General features: G+C 39.3%; 4 protein-coding genes across 8 annotated transcripts; 3 read left to right on the top strand and 1 right to left on the bottom strand.

Moving 5' to 3' along the window:
- The first annotated feature begins 99 nt into the window (after window positions 1-99).
- Window positions 100-6,774, top strand: ppig (peptidylprolyl isomerase G (cyclophilin G)). Of its 2 annotated transcripts, none has more exons than XM_031297962.2 (13): window positions 100-250; window positions 827-910; window positions 1,287-1,361; window positions 1,462-1,569; window positions 1,847-1,891; window positions 1,980-2,067; window positions 2,190-2,219; window positions 2,342-2,481; window positions 2,599-2,773; window positions 2,860-3,045; window positions 3,135-3,225; window positions 3,467-3,606; window positions 4,794-6,774. In XM_031297962.2, exons 2-13 carry the CDS (start codon window positions 850-852, stop codon window positions 5,785-5,787), a joined length of 2,133 nt encoding a protein of 710 aa, XP_031153822.1. In that variant the 5' UTR covers window positions 100-250; window positions 827-849; the 3' UTR covers window positions 5,788-6,774. The 2 variants fall into 2 exon arrangements, with proteins under 2 accessions (XP_031153822.1, XP_031153830.1); XM_031297970.2 differs by having other exon boundaries at window positions 100-259; window positions 834-910.
- On the bottom strand, window positions 6,764-14,664 carry ccdc173 (coiled-coil domain containing 173). 4 transcript variants are annotated; one of them, XM_031297992.2, is made up of 9 exons: window positions 14,587-14,664; window positions 10,124-10,332; window positions 9,862-10,035; window positions 9,560-9,765; window positions 9,143-9,299; window positions 8,918-9,057; window positions 8,596-8,788; window positions 8,182-8,346; window positions 6,764-8,090 (listed from the first exon to the last, which is right to left on the bottom strand). In XM_031297992.2, the coding sequence occupies exons 2-9, from the start codon at window positions 10,304-10,306 to the stop codon at window positions 7,734-7,736; spliced, it is 1,575 nt and encodes a 524-aa protein (XP_031153852.1). In that variant the 5' UTR covers window positions 10,307-10,332; window positions 14,587-14,664; the 3' UTR covers window positions 6,764-7,733. The 4 variants fall into 4 exon arrangements, with proteins under 4 accessions (XP_031153852.1, XP_035860052.1, XP_035860051.1 ...); XM_036004159.1 differs by lacking the exon at window positions 14,587-14,664 and adding an exon at window positions 11,185-11,241; XM_036004158.1 differs by lacking the exon at window positions 14,587-14,664 and adding an exon at window positions 11,028-11,191 and having other exon boundaries at window positions 10,124-10,367.
- phgdh (phosphoglycerate dehydrogenase) lies at window positions 14,072-21,436 on the top strand. The gene is made up of 12 exons (XM_031298000.2): window positions 14,072-14,347; window positions 16,694-16,842; window positions 16,930-16,995; window positions 17,085-17,139; window positions 17,306-17,404; window positions 17,522-17,654; window positions 17,746-17,894; window positions 18,001-18,153; window positions 19,201-19,342; window positions 19,578-19,705; window positions 19,792-20,014; window positions 21,060-21,436. Exons 1-12 carry the CDS (start codon window positions 14,210-14,212, stop codon window positions 21,212-21,214), a joined length of 1,590 nt encoding a protein of 529 aa, XP_031153860.1. The 5' UTR covers window positions 14,072-14,209; the 3' UTR covers window positions 21,215-21,436.
- Window positions 21,437-22,283: 847 nt separating this feature from the next.
- On the top strand, window positions 22,284-26,423 carry klhl23 (kelch-like family member 23). Its single transcript, XM_031297950.2, has 4 exons — window positions 22,284-22,861; window positions 23,004-24,233; window positions 25,560-25,712; window positions 25,787-26,423. Exons 1-4 carry the CDS (start codon window positions 22,855-22,857, stop codon window positions 26,095-26,097), a joined length of 1,701 nt encoding a protein of 566 aa, XP_031153810.2. The 5' UTR covers window positions 22,284-22,854; the 3' UTR covers window positions 26,098-26,423.
- The last annotated feature ends 417 nt before the right edge of the window (window positions 26,424-26,840 follow it).

Genomic DNA, 26,840 nt, shown 5'->3' with positions numbered 1-26,840 from the left:
GCTGTACCTGACCATGTATGTGTATTAAGAGAACGGTACCTGACAGGTCAGTTTCAGGTCATATAATTTCGCACTGTTTCCGTGTTTCCCAGCTACGTGCCGGCTGCGTTGACTGGCGCACGCTTCTTGAAATACTGACGTCCCTGCCGCGCCATCTTTAGAAAACAGTGAGCCCAACACTGAATGAAACTTGATTTCCGTCGTTTTTGGGAGCTGCTCGCTATATGGAGTGATATCCTTGTTTTTCCAGGTGATGTGATATCGCATTAACCACGTCTTGGCGATATATTTGTGTAGTTAATATGTCGAAATTGTATAGTTCACATCATGTAGAAGAATCCCTGTACATGTAATCTGACTGAGGCTAGGTTAACTTGCTAATGCTAACACCAGGCCTACCGTTAGGGTGACGGTGTGTCTACGTGAAACCATAACGATAGAATAAAAAAACAAACGAACATTCTTTAAAATCCCTCTGTCGTCGCAGCGTTAACGCTACCTGTGTCAGTAACGTTTATGTTGTCCATTATATGGCAATTGGCAACGTTATTCATAAAGCACCTTTTTATTAAACGTAAACTCAAAGTGCATTATATTGGAAGACAAAATGTAAAAATATAAGTATGAGAACAAAGCATAAACAAAAAAAATACAGTTTTTAAGCATCAACCCAACAAGCCCTGTACAAAAACAAACAAGCAATTCTGACCACACACACACACACACACACACACACACACACTGTAATTAACCGAAAGCCTGAGAAGACGAGGCAAGTTATTTAGAGCTAAATTATCTTCGTGTTCTCTATGTTTCTCCCCTCCAGGTGTTTGATCAGTAAAGGAGATCATGGGGATCAAGGTTCAGCGCACTCGGTGCTTCCTTGACATTGGCATCAGTAATGTGCTCGGTAAGAAGGACACCAACTTTCTGGCTACTTACTGATACATTCACTCAGTTGTCAGTTTATTATGTCATTGCAGCTAAATGATAATGCAGTCTAATATGACAGCCCTGTAATAAATGTTACCTCCGTTAATGGTGTACTGTCTTAGTTTGTCTACTGTTTTAGAGAGGTGTTGCTACTGTTGAATTATATTGCATGCTAAAAATGGTTTCTAATATTTAGTCTACAATCATTGATATAATTAGGGTGGGCAGAAGGGTTTCAGTAGGATATCTTGCAAATATGTTGTATTATACTGCATTAGTACTAATGTACTGACCACTGAAGGTCATTTTTTTTCATCGTAATAAACAAAACTAACAATTCTCTTTCCTCACAGTCGGCAGAGTTGTGGTTGAATTGTTTTCAGACATCTGTCCCAAGACTTGTGAAAACTTCAGGTGCCTCTGCACAGGTGAATCATGGATTTCTACACAATAATATGCCAGGAAATGTTTTACTTCATGGCACAGTTTTTAATATTGATAGCTGACAATGAACTGTGTTTCATTCAGGTGAAAAAGGCATTGGTAAAGGCACAATGAAACCCCTGCACTACAAAGGATGTCTGTTCCATCGAGTTGTAAAAGACTTCATGATTCAAGGAGGAGACTTTAGCGAAGGTGAGTTATGAAAGTTTGGAGGATGTGAATGGTGCACTTAGCTTGTGAAGAGAGAGTTAATGTGTTAAAAGCATCACAAAGCAGTCGGTTTTTACCTGCTACATGTGCATGTATGGCGTCAGGCGTCAGCATCTTAAAAGGAAAGCATCAACAAAGCTTAACATCAACCTAACCAAATCTATTTGTATAACCAGCAATTAGCAGACGTTTAATAACTCTATAAATCTCTTTCCTGTAGCAGCCCTTCTTATGTTTTATTTCTTCTCTGACATCGTAGGTAATGGACGAGGAGGCGAATCCATCTATGGAGGCTTTTTTGAAGGTAAAGAGTCCACTGTCAGAGCTGTCAGTTGTTATCCAAACCGGCGTTGGCTTCAAGATGGCAGTACAATCTTATCCTTTTCCCCCAGATGAAAGCTTTGCTGTTAAACACAACAAGGAGTACCTGTTGTCTATGGCCAATAGGGGCAAAGATACAAATGGCTCACAGTTTTTTATGTAAGCACCTTTCCTTTATATTATAGATTTGAAGCATTATTATTAGTTTTATTCTGTCATCCTTTAGTCATACGAATAATGAAATGCCTTTTTGTCTTGAATGGCCTGCTGTAACACTTCAGAACAACAAAACCCTCACCACATCTGGATGGGTGAGTGCTGCTTCATCGCATCTAAAACTCTGATTGATTGCATTGTGTACAATATACACAAATATGTTTCACTTAGATCAACATAGCTAAAGCTCAACCCCACTGTGTTTATTTTTTTTCAGTGTCCATGTGGTTTTCGGTCATGTGATTTCTGGCCAAGAGGTTGTTCAAACCATGGAGAACCAGAAAACAGATCCTAATAGCAGACCGTATGCCGACGTGAAAGTTTTGAACTGTGGAGAGCTTGTCCCGAAATCTAAAGGTTTGTTTGCGTGAAGCCTTTTCAGTACTTTCAAAATAAGTTTCAAACGTCAACTTGTGATTTGTCTACTGTAGATTTGTATATAGCACTGCTTCTAAAACTCTTAAATGTTTGCAGCAAAGAAAGATGAAAAAAAGAGAGAGCGAGCCTCTTCCAGTTCCAGCAGTATCTCCAGCAACTCTGAGAGCTCATCACAGTCCTCCTCTGATTCTGAAGAATCTGAGAAGGAATCTAAGAAGAAGAAAAAGAAGGCGAAAAAGCTAAAAAAGAAAGAGAAGAAGGAAAAGAAAAGGTACCTCATTTGTCACATTTGCACTGTCTGCAGTGTAAACAGTATCTAGTGTCTTTATTCTGAGCTGCAATGCTTTCATTCATCAGGTCAGAGGCTGAAAGTGCTGAAGAGAAAGAACAAGAAGAGGTGGTTACATCTACTGTACGTCCTGAAGAAATTCCACCCATCCCAGAGAACCGATTTCTCATGAGGAGGAGTCCCCAGGCGGTCCAGAAGCCAAAAGAGGAGGCTGAAAAGGTTCAGCCAAAAAAGGAGGAAAGGCCAAGAGAAAGGTTAGTTTGCTTCACAAACAGCCGATATGACATGATGAATAATGCCATTGTCTGGTAAATTTCATGCCTTGTTTTTTTTCTCTCTTTAGTGCTGGCATAACATATAATTCTCAATCATCATATCACAGAAGACTGGTGATGACACGGTCCGGGAGGAAGATAAAAGGCAGGGGTCCGAGGGTAGGTGCACTGCACCAATGAGAAGAGCGCCGTTAACATTTTGTCCACTCTGTCATAATTCATATTGTGTTAATGAGATTTGAGTATGTCAAATAGCTTTTATAAGGCAGTGACACTTAAAATTGAATTTCACCATTCATAAACATTTTTAATTGCAGTTTTATAAAATGTCTGTCTTGGCCAGTGTTAGTTTCAGTTTGTTAAGAACAGAAGTAAGTGGTTTGTCCTTTTTCCCATCCAGCGCTATCGGACTCCGTCACGCTCTCGTTCCAGGTCCAGAGATCGTTTTCGGCACAGTGAAACCCCTCCACACTGGCGTCAGGAGATGCAACGGCAGAGGATGAGGGCAGTCACCGGAGAGCGCTGGATTAAGGGTGACAAGTAAGATAACCTCACTTTGACTTAATAAAGAGTATGTAAAAGTACAATTCACAAATGTAAAACAAAATAAAAAAAGACCATAAAATAAGGCTGCCCATTTTAAAAAGAATTCTGCCAGTCAAAGGCCTTGGCTTTCTTTAAATACAAACTTGCACATATTGACATCCCTTTAGTGTGCCTAGCAGTGATGAAATGTTTGACAACAAGAAACCTTATCTGGGTGGGTACCTGAAATGTTTCCAGATATTAGTTGTGAATGAAATGCAAAGGCTGTTAGATTTCTATATTTTAAAGCTAATCAGTGTTATTAAACAAGAACATTCATTATGTAAGCAAATAATGAAACTGTTTTCTGAACTTTTGAGTTATGTTTCCAACAGACGATTATATTGGCTCAGAACATTATTTAAAGCAGCCATATTATGCTCATTTTCAGGTTCATAATTGTATTTTAAGGTTGTACCAGAATAGGTTTACATGGTTTAATTTTCAAAAAACACCATATTTGTGTTGTACTGCAGTGCTCTCTCTCACTGCTGCAGATCCTCTTTTCAGCTGGTCTCTGTTTTAGCTACAGAGTGAGACCTCTTTTCTTCTTCTTCTTCTTCTGCACTATCTTTGATTGCACTTGCACATGCTCAGTAGCTCAGATGTAGATCATGTCAGCTAGCTAGCTCCAGAGACAGTAAGAAAGGCTGTTTCTACAACTTCGGTCAGTTACAAGGCAGGATTAGCTGGGAGACTTCTAAATGAGGGTGCACATGTAAGAATTTCTTTTGTAGATTATGGTGAACTTGTGTGTGTTGTAGCAGTGCTTTGCTATTGAGAACGAGGTAGCATGCTAACGCTAGCATGCTACCTCGTTCTTACGAGCTAATGGTTGCGGTTAGCCTGCTCGTTTCGGCTTGTGACGTCACAAGCCGTGCCGATTTTGAACAGCTCACCCAGAGACTGAAGGCAGGACACATTCAGAAACCGTATCTCACTCTAAACAGCATGGATGGATTTATTTCAAAGTTTGTATGTGTGTGGAAGCACCAGAGACACAACATAACACCCCAAATCCCAGAAAAAGTGATTTTTTTTTCATAATATGGGCACTTTAAGGCTGTCACGTAGTTCCATAGTGGTGCCTGATGTCCGCTGTCATGTTCTGCAGGTGACATTTCCTCTGTTCTTTTTAACAGAGGTGACATGAACGAGGCCAAGGATGAGGCTGCTAAAGCTCCAAGAAGAGAAAGATGGACCGCTGACACAAAGCGCGAACACACAGCTGAGGGTAAAAAAGACAAGAAAACTCGGTCACATAGATCCAAAAGCAAAGAAGAGGAGAATGATGAGAAAAATGAGAATCCTAGCAAACACAAGGCAAAGAAACGGGATAAATCCCAAAGCCGCAGTAAAAGCAGAGAAAAGAGTAGGAGGTCTAAAAGCAGAGAGAAGGGTCACAAGCACAAAAGTGATGACAGAAGAGGTCGCTCAAAGAGCAAAGACCAAAATGTGAATAAGAAGGAAAAGGAGTCAGAGTCTGATCACAATAAAGATAGAACTAAGGGTCATGAGTCGGATAAAAAGCATAAAGAGGATACCAAAGGAAGAAATGGTGAGAGAACTAGAACAAAGTCACAAAGTAAGGAAAGGCCAACAACAAAAGATGGGCACAGATCAAGCAGCAGGAACAGGGATAAGAGCGGACGTGCAGTGTCAAAAGACAAAGAAGAAAAACGAGAAAAGGACAGAGAGAGGGGCAGAGAACGTATTAGGAGTCAAGACAGACGACACAACAGTGAAAGGGAGAATAAGAAGCGAGGGACATCCAGGGATAAGGAACAGCGAACAAGAAGTCCAGAAAGAAATAAGCCGAGAGACTCCCACAGAGGCAGGCGCTCCAGAAGCAAGAGCAATAAGAGAGACCACAGCAAAGATCGGTCATCTCATAGAAAGGACAAAGACAGAGAATCTGGCAACCAAAGGAGAAGACGTAGCAGCAGTTCTGAGAGCGATAGAGACGAGAGAAGGAAGAGTCAAAAGAGCCCAGATGGCAAACGGAGAAAAGCAAATAGTAGCTCCAGATCCAAAGACAGAAGAAGCCCGGCCAAACCAAGACCAGATAGTACAAAGGGCAGAGACCGAAACAACAGCAAGAGGAATAAATCGAGCTCAAGCTCTGACAGCGACTGAGCCTGTGATGAAATCCTAAAGGAATAGATTGGGAGTTTTAAAGCCTGTCCCTATTTTTTTACCCACTACACATATAGTGTGCAGCATCAGCTTTCCATCTAGGGTGGGACTTATTCAAAATCCTCATTCAGTGCATACAAACCCATTCCACAGTTTAGCCAAAGCTAACATAGTTATACAGAAGTCCGTCAAAGCTAATTTCCAAACTGTGAATACCACTCAAACCTGCAATGGCAGACTGTAGCATCATGTAAGCTTTGGCTGAACTATGGACTTCATTTTGGCACTGAATGGAAGTTGTGGATTTGCCCCCCCCATTAAATGGATTACACTGTTGATGGGCAGCTGAAGCTGCACCGCCAGTTTAGAGGATATGTGACTGAAAAAGAACCCTGTCTACAGTGTGTACAGCATTAGCAGTAAGTACCAGGTCTTCTTTAATTGTACATGACCAGAGGAGGTCCGTTTTGAAGGCTGTTTTTTATTATTATTTTGGATTCTTTAGTAAATTATATTTTGACTTTACAATAGTTGCCATTTCAATTTTTATGCAACTGAAATCTCCCCAAAGGACATTATCTCCTGAAATGTATTATTTAACGCAGTTGGTTTTGGGGATAAGGACCGTCTCTTAGTTTGGCAAATGTCTGATATTTACTTGTCATGTATTTTTACTACAACAATCAATCTGGAAGAAAACACGCTTCATTTCGTGCATGCTTAGCCCTGTCATTGTTTGATGGAATTTGTACATTCATACCTTTTTTTTTTTTCTTTCTTCTTACATCCATGACCTTGTACTGTAATCCTATTTGTTAACCCGTTTTGAGATAGCTGTGGTTTGTTTTTTGAATGAAAAAAAAATTCAATGTCATGCTGTAAGTACAACATAAAATCAATTTGTATAAATTGTGTCTTGTGCAAGTTGGTTTTAAGAGGAGCTCGACTGCTGTGTAGAATGAATTAAAGGCTCAACTTTGATTTTAATCAATTGTTTTAATATTCTGTAAATGCTGTCACAAATGCAATCTATCTATTGGAGGCCCAAACATTATTAGCATCCAAAATGAACAAATCAACAGTGATAACATTATTACAGCAAATTCACACTGTACTGTCAACATGTCATCCAGTGTCAGGTTCAATTAACTGCAGTGGTGATGAATTGCTTGGTTCAGTTTAACTAGAGTCCATATTTTTAGAGTCATCTTCTTTGCTTGGGTAAGTTGATACACGATATTCACAGAACATTTTATTTATTTCAAACCACAAATATGTCTGGAATTAATCTCACTGTAGCTGTCAAGCTTTCGTGTTTCATTAGAGAATGTATGGAACATTACAGAAGTTTGTAATAAACTGTAGAGCATTCTGACTAAAACATTCAGACAACGTCTAAAGCACCTATTACTCTCCATCATGTACCTGAAGAACACTTTGTAGAACATCCATGCAAAAGGTTTTGATTGTGTCCAAAATCGCTCCCTGTTTACCAAAATGTGTACTATAAGTGAAAATTATGCACTATATCTTGCTCTCAAAAATCTCAACAACTGGACAAAGAAAGTAGTCTCCATGACATGGAGGCCACCTTTTGTAAATAGTATATTTTGGGCAATGTCATGCCTTTTATTAGTGAGATGAGAGGAGAAGGACTCCCTGGCTTAACATATACGTTGCCTTTAACTCTAAATTTAAAAACCGTGCGGCATTACCCCTGCAAGGGATGACACAATATAATGACTATTCACAAGTGTCCAATGTCCCAATTTACAATTCACTGCACAGCACACTATTGGGTGTCTATTATAAACGGAATAACGAATGAGTAAGCGAGGGAGTGATTTCAGACAGCCTCTGTCAAAACATCTTAAGGATGTTATTAAAACATTTAGTGTTAAGTGTGTTCAACACTCTTGAAACCAGAATTGCCAGCTGGGAGCAACCTATGACCATGTAAACCCAAGTCTCCTCTTTGTATCTTGAATATCTACAGCCTCATTAAGCTTTTTAATGTTCTGGGTGGCACCAGAGACATATTTGGGCATTTGAGCACCAGTACGGTCCTGAACGAGGTATCTAGGCTTGACTCCATTAGAAATGGGACCAAGCCCTCCACCAACCCCTTCCCCTGCGGCTTTGCAAAGTGGAAACACATTTCGCTGAGCCTCCGCCGCTGCGCTGATGATGTGCTGTGAATACTGTTGAAACAGGTTTTCCTCCTCAGCAATGAGCTCTGTGGTCTTCACTTCAAACTCATGTTCCTCTCTTCTCAGCTGCTGATGCCGGGCACTTTTTTGAGCCTACATTTGAAGGATAAAAGACGAATGTCAAACTGCCACCAAACCAAAATTGTTCATTTTTGCAATGATATGTGACGGGTTTTAACATTACCATTTGTGCGGCATGGAATTCTTGTAGTTTTTTTTCATCTTCTTTGATCCTCTGATTCTTCAGTTGTTGTTTCTCAGAAAATATTCTGTCAGCCTGTTTCTTGGCCTGAAGTCTGTCTCGGGTGTTCTGTTTGTCCGTTTTGTCCCTCTGCTCCTTTTCTAGTCTCTGATGAGAGAGTTTGTGTTACCGGTGTGAGAACATTTTGTTAGCTGCAGCTGGAGTCTCAGGTGAAACCAGATTACACTGCAGCTATGCCACGAAAAAATATTCGACAAACTTGTTTTTTAACCCACAGGTCACAACCCCACATAAATGACTAGGTACTAGGTAGACATTTAATATTAATGGTTTAACAAAAGCTTTATGCTCCAGTAACTTTGTATTTTGTAGGTGCAGCATCTGAACGTGTGTTACCAGGAATTCTCTGTGTGCAGCGATCGACTCCAACATTGCAGCCTTCTTTTCCTCCTCCTCCCTCTGCTGCTGTGCCTGTTTTGTATCCCGCTCAGCGACAGCCTTTGCAATCCTCTGCTCCTCGCTGTCAGTTTGCTCCTGCTGTGTGACGGTCAGCTTGTCCATGATCCTCTCTCTGCGCATCTGGGCCTCTCTGAAGAATAAAACAACTCACAAGTATGATCGATGTACACTAGGGATCTGTCGTTACTGTACGTTTGAGATGACTGGGTGTACACGAAGCTAGGACAAGGTTGATACTCATTGTTTCGCCGAGTCTTACCTGAACAATTCCTTTTCTTTGTCTTTCCGTAACTTCATCATTTTTTGTTTTGCTGAGAGAAAAAGTTTCCTTTGCTCCTCTTCAGCATTCTGTTTTTGTGTATCTGCCGCTCTTATGAGGTCTCTATTGGTGATATGTTCCTGAATACAGAGTATACAGTAGTAAACATATGTTTTATAAAATAAAGATACAAATACTAGATAACCTGCGCTGCTAAGGCCCTACCAGGTGAGCATGCATAAGGTCTCTCTTCAGCTTTGCTTCTCTTTCTTCCTCCATTCTTTGCTCCCATTGGTAGAGCTCTTGAAGGCGTTGAGTTTCCTCTCCATCCTTTTTGTTCTCTATCTTCTCTCGCTCTCTCAGTAGCTCATTTTCTTTGACCCTAAAGAAAATGAACCATATTCTCAGCTAAAAGGTTTTCACTCAAGCCTTCTTCTCAGATTCTTATTTGAAATCAGTCACAACCAGGAACAGCTGTAAAATAAGACGTTAAATGCTAGTTCTCATGCAATTTTACCATACGATAAACAAAATACAACAGAAATGCATATCTCTGAAATATTTAAATTCTCTGAAGACCCCGACAACTGGTGCATCTGCAGCATGTTCAAATCTGCTTGTTAGGTCTGATGTGAGTCTTACTGTTTTTTTAGCTGCTCTGCCACAGCCTGTCTCTCAAGCTTTTTCTGAAGTGCTTTCTCCTGCTCCTGTCTCAAGGCTTCGTCCTCTCTGCTCTCTACCATATTCAGGAATTCTTTGTCGACATCTTTAGAGGCACTCTTGATTCTTTGCCTCAGTTCGATCTGTGCTTCCCTCTCCTTCAGCACCTCTGTCAGCAAGAGTGCACGCTGTGGAAGTCATAGCAATCATTCAGTATCCCAAAAACATCAAGATATATAGCCAGACATGTACAGGTGACACAATACTTCTCAAGAGATACTAACATGTAATCCTTTAACACGGTCGGTTTGATAATACAGCTGAGTCTTGGCTTTTTCAATGGCCTCTCTCCGCTGTTGCTCCTGATATTTGGCCTCTTCCTTATCAGTCAATTTCCTTTTCTCCTCCTCAATCTCCTCCCGAAGCTTCTTTGCCTCTAGCTGTTTTTGCCTTTGACCCTTTGATAGATGTAAACATATTACAGCAGTATATTGTGTTTTTATTGTGCAACCTTACAAGCACATAAAATCTGTACAGGCAACTTACAGCGATGGTATTGGACCACAGTTTCACCACTTCTTTTGATTGCAAGTGAAGGGTCTCTCTCTGTTTTGCTCCCTCTCTCATTCTCTCCTTGTCTTTATTAACCTGGTTTATTTCATCTTGAATCCTCAGCCATTCAGCCTTGGTTAAGACAGTGACTTGCCGGAGGTCTGGTGGCTGGATCATCCTGCTGGCTTCCTCAACTGAAGACACTATTAAAAAAAGGAGGAAAGAAGACACACTACATCTAGAACACAGTATATTTAAGGGGACTAAAAAAAAGATACACCATCACTTTGTGTAATTTAGGTAGTTGAAGTCCAGATTAATTATTTAAAATAGTTAGCTACATATTACAGTAAATGCTTTTGTCTAGAATGTTATACAATGTTTTTTTTTATGTTGAAAGTCTACATTTTGTAATGACAATAATGCACATGGAATTGAAGAACATATATCATTCTGAATGATTTGGGATCAAGCGAGGAATTGCCTTTTGACATTTATAAACATTTTAGTTGTGTCTTTTGGTGGCTAACGTTAGTCAAAAGATCCTTCATGGGGTGAGGTTGCACTGGAGTGTTTCTGTTTCTGACCATGCATATGAGAAATATAAATATACGAAAAATTAATACTGTGCAGTAATATTAAATAGCTGAGGAAGTTGTTTTCTTTTGAACGTGTCTGCATGTTTTTTTGTGGGATAGATGCAACATAATTAAAGAACTCGGGTGTTTTCGGAGCCATGTCTTAAATTGTTCTGACTTTAGTTTAACGTTAACGTTACAATATTAAAAGGCGGCTGTCACCATCAAAGACTTCTGTCTATTAGCGTTAGCCATGACAGTTAGCTAGCTTAGCTAACGTTACCCTCAGTAAAGGTTTTTCTTTTTTTTTTAACTCTCACCTCTTTTACTGGAGCCTCTTCTTCGGCCGTACTGAACCACCGATGCCATTTGTATTAGATATATATATATATATTATTCATTTTTAAATAGGCCTACTACTGCCATATACAACAGCTGATAAATTAAACCTTTACTGTAGATAGCGTTTACTCTTACCAGGTTACATACAGCTTTCAGTGTCCGCATTTGTTGCATTGTATCTAGGCAACGGCTGAACCAATCTGAAGCATTTCCGCTAATGGACGACAGGTGGCGCTGTGCTTTATTTATTTATTTTATTACTTTATTATGGACCTTTTTCACAGCATACATTTTGACTTGTCATAGGAAAAGGACAGCTGAAATTGATAACCTTAACAATTGCTCAATTCCATCAAGTGTCCCAGTAAGCTATTTCAGTGAGTCAGCATGCACAATACCAGGGCCTCTCCTAAGTAAATACACCTGTACTTTTCCTACTATGACATGTCAACATGTCTGCCGTGAAAAAGGTCTATAAAAGACAATATCCTGTGTACAACACATAGGACATACAAAGACACACAAACTACAACAGTGACATTACAGGGCCGAGGGGTACAGGCAAAGAGGACAACAAGGTTTTTTATTCAAAAGTCTAAATCAAACAACCAACTTCATTCCAAGATGCTTCAAAATCAGTCCTGCAAAGTCCCAAAGGTTGTGTATAATAGCATAGTCCTCATTAGAGTTCTTTGATTTTTTTTTTTATGGCATCCACATATTTATTGAGTTCATTCTTAAAAAGGGAAAGAAAGGTTTGGAACCATTGAATTTGCGATTGTGGTATTTAGTAAAAGTAAAAGTAAGTAAAAATAAAAGATGTATTATAAAATATTTTCCTTAATCTTCCATCTTAAAATCAAACACACCAAAGAAAAAATCCTTAAATCAAAAAGAAAAATCTGCAACGAAACTATGTTTGAATGAATGTCCAGCTTAATGTCTACAGGTTGCGCTGTGTCCCCAAAGTTAGTCCTGTTTTAATGTAACACCCACACAGATCAGTTTTATATAAATCTGGCCTAAAATGTTGGCAACTTTGCGCTTTATTCAATAAATGCAACATTTCTTTCAGAAAAAAATATTTCTTTCTTTATTTATTTCTTTGGTTTACTGTGGAACAAAACAAGACATTAATGTTATGTCAAACAAAAATCTTACTAGGGATTTGGGAGTCAGAGCAGGTCACAATATTATTGGAACCTGTAAGACATAATTGGATTTTAAGCAGGTGATTCATATCATTTGTAATTAAACTCATTTGTAATTCAACTACCAGTAGTTTAAATAGTGAACAGCTGATCCATATTCTGCTGTTTTGTGTCAGTGTGTCTATCACGCTGGAAGTCAGACAAGATGGTATCAGAGCATGGACAATCCCAAAACTACACGTCCATTTCTACAGACCTGTTCCTGTGTCCACTGTACGTCATAGGCCTTTTTCAAAGGAGACATTTTTGAAATGTCACAAACAATGATTCAATTTCAATTTGATGGTCCTGGTATGTGAATGCTGGCTTACTGGGACACTTCACAATACAAATTAACAATATAACACTCATACAGATTCTGCATACAAACGACCTGTGTTTTAAAATCTAGTGTTGAAAGCAGATACTGTATAATGGCATGAATGGGGCTGTCATGTGCAGCTTATTAGTCATGTGATGAACGGCGTCTGTTAAATTAAGATTAAAATGGACTCGTCTGACCTGTTTAATGAAGAAATGAACAAGTATACAATGAAGGATATAACAAGGGTAGGAAGTTTGATATTCTTTGGAGGATTAAAATGATTTCAACAAAAACACCTACATTATATTTCATTTTATTAGCTTCATATGAACTTGCATAGTGTGAGTTCATGGTGATCACATCTCTTCTATGGTATCACCATAACATTTACCTAAGTTTAGTATCCTTATACCTATCCTAAAATTAATTACATGATATGTTTTTTCTTCTTTGTTGTAGGTACTTGTACTTTACTTGGGTACTTCCATTTCATCCAGGCTTCTTAATACTTATATTCCAATGCATTTTCATAGTCATTTTTACTCAACTACACTTACATGACAGTATAGTCACTTGTTACTTTGCAGACATACATACTAAACATATGAGTCATGATACATTGCTATAAGGACACTATATATAAAGTCAGTGAAATAACAACATTAAAATACTGCTTACATGTTAATGCACAATTATTAATAATACACTATTGTAGTAGCCTAAGTAATAACACTGACACAGGCCATTCCCTGCATAATAGCCTACTTTTATTTTTTATAATTGAAAGTAGGCTACATTCTGTACCTTTGCGTGATAAACATAAACAAGCACCCTGTCATCCACTCCACAACACTATCACAAAGCAGAAGAGCATGATCAGCTCAAGACTGCGCACACTGCCATGCACAACTGACAGACTGAGAAAGACATTTGTCCCCAGGGCCATACAACTCTACAATGCTTCACAAAAGGGAAGAGGAGAGAGAGACTTCTCTGCATAGTCTGTCTGCCTCTCCTCCCTCTCCACCACTTCCACTACCTCCTATAACAATAACAACAACAATAGCAATAGTTATGTAATGACTGTCCACTGGCCCACTGTTTACTGCTTTATTCTCTTATATTGTCCATATTTAATGATGGTCTTTTGACTCTCTCTCTCATAGAGCACCTTACCATGCATACTGCATGTGGATTTTTACTTAGTATCTTTTCGTTTATTGTTCATATTATTCATGTGGATCTGTCATTTTATCATCCTGTTTATGTGTATGTTGTGTGTGATGTCTGTAAGTTACTACCTTGAATTTCCCCTTGGAGATCAATAAAGTATCTATCTATCTATCTATCTATCTACATTTTGAATGCATGCTAACAGTGAGTAAGCAAAACATCGGAATACTTCTTCTACCATTTAATTGTTGATGGCTTGATACTCACATCAAACTGGTCTCAGCATTTATAGTCTAAACTGTTCTCCATGCATGTTACGTCAGAGCAGAGTCGGGTGTATTTGAAAGGGGGCTGTCCTAAATCAGAGAAAACCTTTCAAAACCAGCAGAGGGAAAACAATTCCCTGTGTCCTTCACTTCGGCTACCCAACACTAGTTACCACCAACAACAACCCGCAGAGAAAAACACCAAGATGGCACCTATCTTCATCAAGACTGTTTTAATCAGTGAAAGTGTTGACCCTCGCTGCAAGACTATTCTGGAGGAAAATGGCATCCGAGTTACGGAAAAACAGAATATGAAAAAGGATGAATTGATGGCGGAGATTAAGGTGAAGTTGGCACTCGAGTAGGGTACTGCGTAACTGCTTTCACATGCACCGGGTGTTGTTCCTACGCAGCATGCAACCTTTTGCCATTCATTTTAAAAACAAAAGTTTAGCTTTAGCTAGCATCATTTTAAAAGCTCGTGTCATTGTTGCCGCTGCAGTTGTGTTGGGGAAAGTAAAAGCCTTTCGTGGTTTTTCACGTAAAGTTTAATGTAAAATGTGTGCATTTTTTAATTACTCACGCGCTTTTTTTTTTTTTCACACGCTTTTGACTCGGACAAGCATTTTGCCGGGTGTGACAATTGATTGTACATTTAGTACCGCCCCTTACGAAGCTGATGCAACTCATCTCTGACTTTACCGCGGGTCTCGCATCACTTTCTCTGATGCCACATGCGGCAGATTGGCAGCCTTTATCAGGAGGCTGTGCATGTAATAATTGTAGTAATAATAATCATCATAATCATAATCATAATCATAATAATAATAATAATAATAATAAAAAATTATCTTTGTGCAATTTAGATTTGAGAGATTTATAGACGGGTTGCAGTGAAAATGTTGTCATTCAAACTGAAATTATTGTAGTGTTTTGCAGTAGATCCAGGGCTGGACTATCCCACTGTTAGGCCCTTGGGCAAAAGTAAGCTATGGTCCCCTTTTCCCCCTACCCTTCTCTTGGTAGGCAAGCCAGCTTTAGTTGACCCAGACAACCTGAGAGGTCTGGATGGTTCACAGTGTAGCAGCAGATCAGAAATGTATTTTGGCCCTGAACCATTAACTGCTTTATAAACCAACAGGATTTTTTTTAACCCTTGTGTTGTCTTCCCTTCAACCTTGAAAAAAACACTTCTTTTTTCGACGTTTTTGACGCCTTTGACGCCTTTGACGTTTGTTTTGCTTTTTCCAACGTTTTACGTTTCTTCTACACATTTTCAGCGCTTATTTCTACATCCCACATTTTCTGATATAAAACAAAAATTTAAAACTGGTCAATGTGACCCAAAGTCAACACAAGAGTTAAATCAATTATTTGAGAGACAGGAAGCCAGTGTAAACACCTTTTTAGAACTGAGTGATGTGATGTTAGGTTACCCTCAACCCAGGAAGTCTCATACACTGATCCTATCTGCCTTCATGTGTGCTGTGTGTCAGTTACAGTGCTTTCACATCTGTTGCTGGGTTCTTTTAATCTGAACCCAAAACAAAAACACGTTGCCTTTTTTTTTGTTCTGGTCCAATTCATGTTACACTGGCTTTTTACAAATGAACCAATAGGAGTAAACATGAAGGCATATTTACTGAGTGGTAGATTATTCACTAATCAATTTTTGATTACTGCTTATGAGTATATTTATCTTCTCTGGTGTTCACAAGGAGCTCACGAAAAAGTAATTTATTATCAACATTATTAGTCAAGGCTCCAACTGGACCCCATATATAGGCTAGACAAGAAACGTGGCCAAAAGAAGCATTTTGTACCATAATAATACCGGAGCATAGTTACTGTGTTGTCGCTGCATTTCACTCACTTTAAACTGAACTGCTAAAATACTCAAGAGTAGGACACAAGTTAAACGCTGGTTTAACGCTGCCTCTGGTTCAACGTTCATCTATCACTTTAAGATATGTAAGGGAAAATCTTCACACTCTCCAGCTGACATGTTACCATGGTTACAAAATGATCTTGTATAAATAGAGGCCACACATCACTTGCACAGATTGGGAGATAGCTTTGTTAACTGCACATGATCAGCTGTTTTTAAGCTATTGAATTTACGCAAAAAAAAAAACCACACGTGCCGTTATCACACAGGCCTTTGGGTTGGTCAGTTTACTTTCTCACCACAACTTAACCGCACCAGATTCTGGAAGCAGACCAAAACCCTCCTTTTCAGGCGGTCTCAGTCCCGTTGTTTATTCTGCACCAGATTTAGCTAATGTGACAGCTTTTCACATTAGCCCAAACAAACTTTACTAACGGGGCAAATAAGGTTAGGTGCAAAAGCATTCTTACTTTGTGATAACATGAGTAGACGCATGTATTTAACTTTGTACCATGTAAATTGTAACTAAAACATTTTGTAGTATTTTTAAAAGTACCTTTTTTACAAAATGATCCTCTATAAGACAGGGCCAGAAGATGAGGTAATAAACAGGGTTTTAAGGCCCTTATCATGTCAGTTTATATTGTGCTGTAGTGGTGCAAATGATTAAACATTTTGCATTGATTAATGTACCACAAAGTAATGGACACAGTGACTCTGTGGGTTTAGGAGGCCCTGAAGGTTTTTGGCTGTAACCACAGTCATATAAAACACAACTGTATGGTTTTTCTAACCCTCCTAGGACTACGATGGCCTTGTGGTTAGATCTGCAACGAAGGTAACATCTGATATCATCAATGCTGCTAATCTCAAAATCATTGGGAGAGCTGGAACTGGTGTGGACAATGTGGATGTTGATGCTGCCACCAAAAAGGGTATTATTGTAATGAAGTAAGTCTCCGCTCTATGCACAAATTTGATTTACTGTGCAGTTTCAATATCATGTACTGTCCATTAACAGTAGACTGTTTTTTCCAGCACACCAAGCGGTAACACGATCAGTGCTGCCGAGCTGACATGTGCCCTGCTGATGAGCCTCTCAAGGTGAGATGAGCAATGGTCAACATGCTCAGTCTTTTTAATTGCATTGAAGTAATGTGAAAGTGCTATTAATTATGCCATTCTGTTTGCAGAAATGTGCCTCAAGCTGCAATGTCGATGAAACAAGGGAACTGGGATCGCAAAAAGGTATGCAGAGATTGTAGTTTACCCCCGTGTGCTGTTTGAATGACCGTGTTTGCAGTTGGCACACAAAGCTATTACTGTTGCATGGTCGGCTCCATTGTTCAGCCAGTCATCACTAATCAGATGTGACACTTGGACAGGGTCATTGTTTTGTTTCTTAATTTTACAGTTCATGGGTGCAGAGCTGTACGGCAAGGTACTTGGAATAGTTGGACTTGGAAGAATTGGAAAGGAAGTCGCCTCAAGAATGCAATCATTTGGCATGAGGGTAAGTAACGAGATTATACAGGACAAGACTGGTTGCATTTCTCAGTGGTTAATTGCACTTTGATAATTAGATGAAACAAACATGGCAAGATTAGGTTTTTTTTTTTTCTCTTCTTAGACAATTGGCTATGATCCAATCACTCCTCCTGAGGTGACTGCCAGCTGGGGGGTGGAGCAGATGTCTCTGGAGCAGCTGTGGCCCCAGTGTGATTATATTACTGTCCACACTCCCCTAATGCCCTCTACTGTTGGTGAGTGTTACTGAAACTCTCATGCGTATATAGCCATCATAAATTGTACTTAAAATTTGTGGATTAAAAAAGAAAAACATTTTCCCCCAAGGTCTGCTTAATGATGAAACGTTTGCTAAATGCAAGAAAGGAGTAAAGGTTGTGAACTGTGCACGAGGGGGCATCATCGATGAAGCTGCTCTCCTCAGAGCTCTGGAGTCCGGACAGTGCGGAGGAGCAGGACTTGATGTCTTTGTTGAGGCAAGATTATTTGGGCAATAAATGGTGTCTTTAATCACTCATTGATATTAATAAATGAGGTGCTGCAGCAGCCTACATCTTACTTTGTGTGTATGTTTGGCCACAGGAGCCTCCTCAGAACCGCTCATTGGTCGACCATCCTAATGTCATCAGCTGTCCTCACCTGGGAGCCAGTACGAAGGAGGCTCAGGCTCGCTGTGGGGAGGACATCGCTCTGCAGATTGTGGACATGGTGAAGGGCAAGAAGCTGGTTGGAGCAGTAAGTTCTACTCCGCGTTGTTATACGTTTTCAAACAAAGTTGGGGACTCGTGAGAGACAGATTAAAAAAAGAGTGATCAAAATCAATGCAGCAGAGCTTGAGATATTCTGAACTCTAATCCCCAAAATGGGTAAAGCTCCAAAAAAATGCAATAATGCAAGTGGATGACATCTTTTATTAGACCCTTCCTCCCTGTTTGTAACGCAGGCTTTCTGTCTAAAAGTTTTTATCTCTAAGCACAAGCAACAGAGAACATTACCTTGGCAGTTTTCACTTGCTGACTAGTCGTTTGGAGTCAAAGCTTCGCTTTACTTTACTTTAATTACAAGTTGCAATTGCAAGTTTTGATTTTTTTTTTTTTTTTTTTTGGTACAGCATGTAAGATGAGCTCGGTTCTGTGTCAGCAACATCATACAGGAAGCATGTGTGAGGTCCGGCCATTCTACACTTGCAAAGCAAACAAACTAGTTTGATGCTTAGTTTGTCATATATTTTGACATTAAAAATGATTGTACAATATTGGAAAAGCTAGTTTTTTTTTCTGTAATAATTTTTTATTTGAAGTAAAAAACAGATTGTTAGCATTTATTTCCATGATATTTCTAGCAATAAGGCACCATAGTCATAAATAAGCAGTTAGGAGAGATTAAGCTGAAGTAAGTGGAGAAACAAACAAGTATTTACACAAATACAAATACTGCTTGGGTTCGTGTAGCCACCTAAATTGTCAGACTTCTTTAACGTAAGTCTCTTACTTATTACTTAGCATTTTGGAATATGTGATACATCATGAGGAAATATTAAATCTAAAAAGAACCCACAAAGATATTCACAAGAACTGGTTATATGACCAAACTTGTAGCATTGTAAGAAAGTAACAAATTTCATATGAAAATGGATATGGAGGTAACATTAAAGAAGGTGAGACATCGCCCATCATGGCTGTAATGTGGGTCTGAAAATGCTTAATTGCATCTGTTTTCCAAATGTGTGATCACATTCAGTTCACAAAAGCACTCTGATTCCATGTCTTCTCCTTTTTGTAGGTAAATGCACAGGTTCTGGCCAGCACGTTCTCCCAGGAATCTCACCAGTTGATCAAACTGGGAGAAGCTGTCGGAGCTGTTCTGCAATCATGCGCTACTTCTTCTAAGAAAATGTATAAACATGTCCAAATCACTACTCAAGGTAAAACTACTGGTCCAACCAGTTTGTGTAACCTGAAGGGGGAGGGAGGGGGGGTTGACAGTATTGTAATGGTGGGGAATATACTCCCTCTGGTGGTATGATTGTGAAACAGGCGCTATTATAGTAAGTTACGACCATGTAGTTTTTAATTTTTTCTAAAATCAGCATTTTTGCTTTGAATGTTTCACTTGATAGTAGTGGCAGTTAACAATATGTACTGTTTTCTTCAAACCAGGGGATTGCATGAAGTCTGCCACTGGTTACATGACTTCATCAGTACTGGTTGGACTGCTGAACCATGAATCTGGCTGCTGCCCGAACCTCATCAACGTACTCAGCCTAGCCAAGGAGTCTGGAATCACGGTACAACTTGAACCCCTACTGGCAAATGCCACGTGACAATAATGAGTGTTAAGAAAATAATATTTTCATACATGTGGACTCTTCAGGTGAACCAGACCCACTGTGCATCTGATGGGGCTGCCAGTGGCATGTGTAAGGTGGAGATTGTGGCCAACGGCAGCAGCTACAAAGCCAGTGGCTCAGTTCAAGGTGGTGTGCCAGTCCTGTTGGAGCTGAGCGACAGTGTGTTCAAACAGCCGGTCTCTCTCACTGGAAACCTGCTGTTCTTCAAGGCCTCTGCAAGTCCTCAGCTCCTATCTTCAGTGGCTGGTAAGACATTTTTAAAATGATACAATTAACCAGTATGTTTTAAAGTAAAGTACTCTTTCAAGCCTCAACATTTTACTCAGAGACACCAACAGAAATCCATCAGTGTGTCAAGGACCAATTTTGGCAACAACAGCCTCAATAGACCTTTTTAGAGTTTGTAATTTAGTGTAATGGTTTACCTTCATAAATAGTTTATTGTATTCAAGCATTTCACATGAGTAAATGTTTTCATGATTGCCTAGACTGCATGAGCTCACAGGACATCACAAAATCACAACTAGTTTCAGAATGACACACATTCATTTTCCAACATAATACAAACCGTGAAAAGAAAAGACGTTTTAACAATCAGACTTTCAGATCTTCATGTCTACCACAAAATTCATATATCTCTGACAAAACATGTTCTGTACAATACTGGAGAAATCAGAATAAATACTTGTTAAATAGATAATCCATATTACCTTCTTTTCCAGGCACGTTAGAAAATGTAAACGCATCAACATTCAACAATTCCTATTTCTGATAATCTGTACACCAGAATATTTGTCGTGCCATTTCAAGATAAATTGATACTCTTTAATAATCACATTGTGTACAGTACAAGTGGGTCTCACACAGCTAAGCTAACTCTGTTTCCCTCCTTTATAATTCGGAATCTGCCAACCTCCATGGCTTCTAGATGTGAGGTATAATTAGCAATTTAGACCCATACATTTGTTTAAAATGCACATTTGTCCTTTTATTTTTGCTTTTAACAATATAAACACATTTTCTTCAAACTTAACTTTTTTTAATGGAGTAAATATTACAATACACATTATTCCTGTAGGCGTATCAGTCTCCGCAAAGATTGAATATAGCCTCAGTGGAACAGACACAGTATATCGTATGTTTTATAATATTGTTTGTTAACTTAAGACTTTAAATTTTGATGAAAGGTGGTACTGAGTTATGACTTCTTAGGACAAAAAAAATAATAAAGCTGTGTTTTTCTTTCTTTAAATTTGCACCTATTTTCTCTTTTCCATTGTTTTTTGTTTAGGGCTTTTGGCCACAGAGGGAGTGGAGATTGAGTCCTACAGTGCTCCCGCAGACCGCACCGGGGATCTGTGGTATTGTGTGGGGGTGTCCTCTCTCCTGCGAGACCTCAGTGCCTTGAAGCCTTTGGTAAAGGAGGCTGCACAGCTCACTATTTAAATGGCTGCAGCAATGCTATCTGAAAAACATCTTTTGAGAGTGTCTGAATATAATTGATCCATCTTGGTTTTAGCATTTACAACTAACAGCTTTGTTTATAAGTTGAACATTTGCGGTTTAAAACTTTCATTTTGATAACATTCCAGTGTTTAGATACTTTTTTTTTTTTTTTTAGTTTTACTTTGTTAAAGTAAAACTATAAATAAAAATGTTTCAGTGTCACATGCTGTTCAGTTTGTTGTTTGACCTTTTTAAAGCAGATGTGTAAAATAAAGTAATTGTAAGAACAATTGTAACTAACTGGCAATTGAGGTGTTTTTATTCAGTGAACTTCACACTTTTACTTCTTAAATTTTTAAAGGGGATGTACTACACCAAGTTGCCCGTCTATTAAGCACACATGTACAGTTCAATGCAATCTAATACAACAACCCTGCAATATAACTCTTATTTTGTCAAGTTTAAAATTCAGTTTTTGTGTCCAAGGGAATTTATTTAAATTCCATGGTTAATTTTAAGGCAGTAGTTTATAGTATTTTATTCCATTACATTGTATAGGGGTACACATATCTCATAAAAGCTCATACAGTATGATGCATCTCCAGTTAAACTACCAAACGGCAGTGGTGAGTAACTAAGTCAATTTACTCAAGTACTGTACTTTAGTACACTTTTGAGGTGGATGCACTTAAGTATTTCCATTTTCTGATATTTACTACTTTTCCACTATATTATTGGAAATATAGTACTTTTCACTCCACTACATTTATTTAATATCATATGTTACTCTTTACTTTGCAGATTCAGATAAATAAAATAAAATGAAGAAATACATGATCTATTATTAAAATAAGGATAAGACTTAATTGATCCTTTGGTGAAATTCACAAGATGCCTGGCAGTATATAATGGAAAACAAGCCCCACCATTAAATTACAATTTTCACTGTGACTTCTTTTTAGTTAAAGATTTAAAAACGTTTTCCACCATTGTTGTATGCATTTTAGTAAGTACTGTATTTCAAGACAGGCTACTCTCCTGCGTGCTTGAATTCCATGTACTGTTTTACTATAGTACGAGTACAAACAAGCTGATGTGGTCACATGTCTCAGATCTTGTGCAGCAGTGAATATCGTGCACTGTGCTGTTAATCCTTGTTAGGATTAGGTAAAGCCCACACTGAAAGTGGGTTCAAAACGCCATGGCAACGACAAGAATGGGGGGGAAACATGAATAGTGAAGAGTGCAATAGCTTCTTGTTTGTGCTGTACTGAAGGCGACGCTCATTTGTATAAGATTTGTATGCTATGTGATGCTTCTTCTCCGCCTGTTGAGTACACTAATAATGCGCCGTCCGTGAATGCATCACGAGACTGGATGAATGTTATATTTAGGCTCAGGGAGAAAATAGCGGTGTTGGGTAATTCCTCTGTATGGTGGCTTGGTTTTGTCAAGGACCTGCTGGTGGAGACGTGTAGCAGAAGAGAGTAGGAGGAGGGGGGATGACCGCTGCACACAAATACCAAAATAGGACAGAGCTGTCTGCGCCAGTCCTGCACGAGCTAAATTGAGGTTCATGTTTTTTTTTTGAAGAGGAGCGTTCAAAGAGAGGACACACACGGTTCATTCATGGGAATAGGATGAGAGGTAAGCGTTTATCTTACTAAATGTAGCCTTCTAATTATGAATGAATGCGTAAATAAAGGGACATTGACATCACGATTTTGTCTTTACAGCAGATTGTGTAATTTGACCACTGACATAGGCTATTTGCATGTATTTTCCCCAGATACCATGTCACATAAGCCAGCTGAAATCTACACATACGACTTCTGTGATAGTGACCATCCAACAGAGCTCCTTGATGCACTCAGGCATTTCTACATTAGTGGCCTGTTTACCGACGTTGCTCTACAATGTGGCGAGTCCGGACAGGTGTTTCACTGCCACAAGGCGCTGCTATCAGCCCGCAGCTCATATTTCAGAGTCATGTTCACCGCTGACATGAGGGAGAGGTCAAACAGCGTCATCAAACTCACAGGGGTAGACTGCGGGGTCCTGGGTGTTCTGGTGAACTATGTGTACACAGCTCAGGTGTGCATCACTGCGAGCAACGTTCAGAGCCTGCTAGAGGCTGCAGATCTTCTGCAGTTCCTTTCTGTGAAACAAGCATGCGAGGAGTTTCTCATTCGCCTCCTGGATGTGGACAACTGCCTGGGGATGCATGCTTTTGCTGAGCTGCACCTGTGTCCCAGCCTGGAGAGGGAGGCCCGCAGAGTGATGCTGAGCAGTTTCACAGAGCTCATTCAGCAGGACGAGTTCCTAGAACTGGATCATGGGAAGATGACATCGCTTTTAGCTGCTCAGAACCTCACAGTGCAGAGGGACGATCTGTTGATAGATGCTGTGGCTAAGTGGGTGACCCATGACTTGGATAATCGTGTTCACTGTGCTGTAGAGTTGCTGCACTCCATCCATCTGGACCTGGATGAGATTGACTTTAAAGCTACTTTAGATGTGCACAAACAATGCTTGCTGAACAGTGAAGGGAAGCTTAAATCTATGATCATTCAGGCTTTAAGGTCCAATGACAAGGAGATGTCTGCAAGCAGAAAAATGTCTTCCAGCATGTATATCATCGGTGGATACTACTGGCATCCTCTTTGTGAGGTTCACATATGGGATCCTATCAGCAACACCTGGGTGCAAGGAAAAGACATGCCTGACCACGCAAGAGAGAGCTACAGCGTCAGTTTACTTGGAGCAAATATCTATGTGACTGGTGGTTACAGGACAAACACTGTTGAGGCTCTGGACACAGTTTCAGTTTATAACTGTGACTATGATGAATGGACCGAGGGTTGCTCCATGATCACAGCAAGATACTACCACTGCTCTGTGGCTTTGCATGGCTGTATTTATGCCATCGGAGGCTACAGAGGAGGAGCTCCAGAGCAAGAGACAGAATATTATGATCCTTTGAAAAAGAAATGGTTCCCTTTGGCCAAAATGATCCAAGGTATGCAAAATATTAAGCGATATATGCATTGATGCACTGAAGAGGAAGGAGAAAGAATAAATTACTGTTGAGAAAACAATCTCACTATAGGGTCAATTTAGTAGCTGTACTGGAGTTTTAGATTTGTATTAGCAGATTGAAGTTGGTTTAATGGCATTCTTGATTCCCATTTTTTTTCTCCTGAGCACTTTAAGGACTTCTTGTCCATGTTGGCCTAAAATCTGAGTTTCAGTCATTTCTTTACCTTCCATCTGCTGATGAAGATCGTGTGATTTGATTGAAAGCTCCTAAATAGCTTCTAAATTGAACTTGTGGTTCCTGATTGGTTCCTGTGGTTACTAATTGAAAGTCAATGTTTATTATTTTTATTTTGTGCTTATTGAGCTTAAAGGTTCATTCTTGTCCTTGTGAATAGCAGTTTGACAAAACATTCTTAACACACGTTCCACTTGTCTTCTTTCTGAGCTTTCAGCCACATACCAGGTCCATCATCAGTTTGCTCAATTGCCATGGTTATGTTTCAGTTGTCATAACAACTGAATCATCTCCTGAACCTATATATTATATTATACTATATATAGCTGGAAGCCCCGAAATAAATTGACAAGGGGAAATTGAGTTTTAAAAAAGTGCATGCTTTTACATTTTTTACAACTTAAAGCTGCACTAATACATATTTTTATATTAACACTGGATCACATGAGTACTTGTATGTAAAAGTGGCCATTCGTATTGACAAACCCACTGAGAATTATCACCTAACTCTGCTGTTCAACTCAGATCTAGGGAGAATTTTAGCATCGTTCAGCTCATTGTTTTGGTTTGATGGCCCACGACTTTATGAATTAGTTCACTCTCACTGTTATTATCAACAACATTTTCAGACACAGGCAGCTGGTTTTTAGTGAAAAAAGTTCTGATAAACCCATGGTATGCCACCTGCCCAGCACCAAAAGACAGACGGCAAAGTTAGATAGCTAGTGAAAATAGTGAAGGGATTTATTGGCTAAATGGCCAGATACTTCTCTCAGGAGTTGGTGGAGAGCAAAACAGATCTGAAAGAAGAGTGATTATTTGCCAGGTGAGCAGAAATACGACTCCAAATGAATTCTAAAGTTGCTCCAGATCTGTTGAATGTGTAATTAAGCAACTGTTTGTTACATGTTTTCTATATCAACATAAGGTGATTGTATATGTCAGTGTTGTGTTTTCAGCTTGTTGCGCTTTCCCCAAAAGGTTTTAATAAATGCAGGTTTAAGTTTTATTAACATTTATAGACATGAGTGATTGATCAAATGATACCTGTATCCTCTGTTTCCTTTGAAGGTGTAGGAAATGCCACTGCCTGTGTAATGGGAGATAAAATCTATGTGACCGGAGGTCACTATGGGTACAGAGGAAACTGCACCTATGAAAAAATCCAAGTCTACAAGCCAGATGTCAACGAGTGGAGTATCATTACAATAAGTCCGCATCCAGGTATGAGAATAAGAAGAAATAGGAATACAAAAATGCTCATTACTGTATTCTAATTTGAAATCCTCTGTTTTCAGAGTACGGGCTGTGCTCTGTGTCTCTCGACAACAAGCTGTATTTGGTGGGTGGACAGACAACTATCGCAGACTGCTACGACATAGAGAGAGACAAATGGAGACCAATATCAGTGATGAAGGAGAGGAGGATGGAGTGTGGGGCAGTGGTAATAAATGGATGTATTTATGTAACAGGGGGATACTCCTACTCAAAAGGGACTTATCTGCAGAGCATTGAGAAATACGACCCTGAGCTGGACTCTTGGGAGATTGTGGGGACTCTTCCAAGCCCAGCCAGATCACATGGAAGTGTTTGCGTTTACAGTGTTTAGTGTCAAACCCTTATTACATCATATTGTGCCAAATAAATCAGATGGTGAATTGTATTCTGTCAAAGTCTGCAAATGTCAGGTACACACTATCACACAAGATGTTGAGTTAGCACATTATACCTGCCTTTATAGGGCTACACATTTGCCAAACTGTGAATACACTGTAATAACAAGCATTACACTTAAACTCAGGGGCTTCACAATTAGCACTTTAGTTAATTTTTGGGTATTTCTGTTTTTATAGATTGAAAGGAAAGACTTAGACTTAGAAAAAATAGTATTATTTAAAACTTTACATATACATGGAATCAGAATCAGAAAGGGCTTTATTGCCAAGTACGTTGCACATACGAGGAATTTGTCATGGTGTTGTTGGAGCATGTCACACATACAAATATAAGAAGGATAAAAAGATATAAACAATATAAGTATAAACATATACACACAGTACGTATTAATAACGATAAAATAAATTTAAATAAATAGTAAAATAAGTTAAACAGTAGTGAAAAGGGACGCTACAGCAGAGTAGGTACAGTGGCATGAGGAGCCAGAGGTGGGGTGTAGAGAGAGTCAGGATGGATTCCGAGCCTTGTTTAGAAGGCTAGTGGCGGAGGGGAAAAAACTGTTTATGTGGCGTGAGGTTTTGGTCCTAATGGACCTCATCCTCCTGCCAGAGGGGAGTGGCTCAAAGAGCTTGTGTCCGGGGTGGGAGGGGTCAGCCACAATCTTTCCAGCACGCT

This window comes from Sander lucioperca, chromosome 8 (genome assembly GCF_008315115.2).
Source record: "Sander lucioperca isolate FBNREF2018 chromosome 8, SLUC_FBN_1.2, whole genome shotgun sequence".
Lineage (NCBI taxonomy): Eukaryota > Metazoa > Chordata > Actinopteri > Perciformes > Percidae > Sander > Sander lucioperca.
This window is presented reverse-complemented; position numbering and strand designations above follow the sequence as displayed.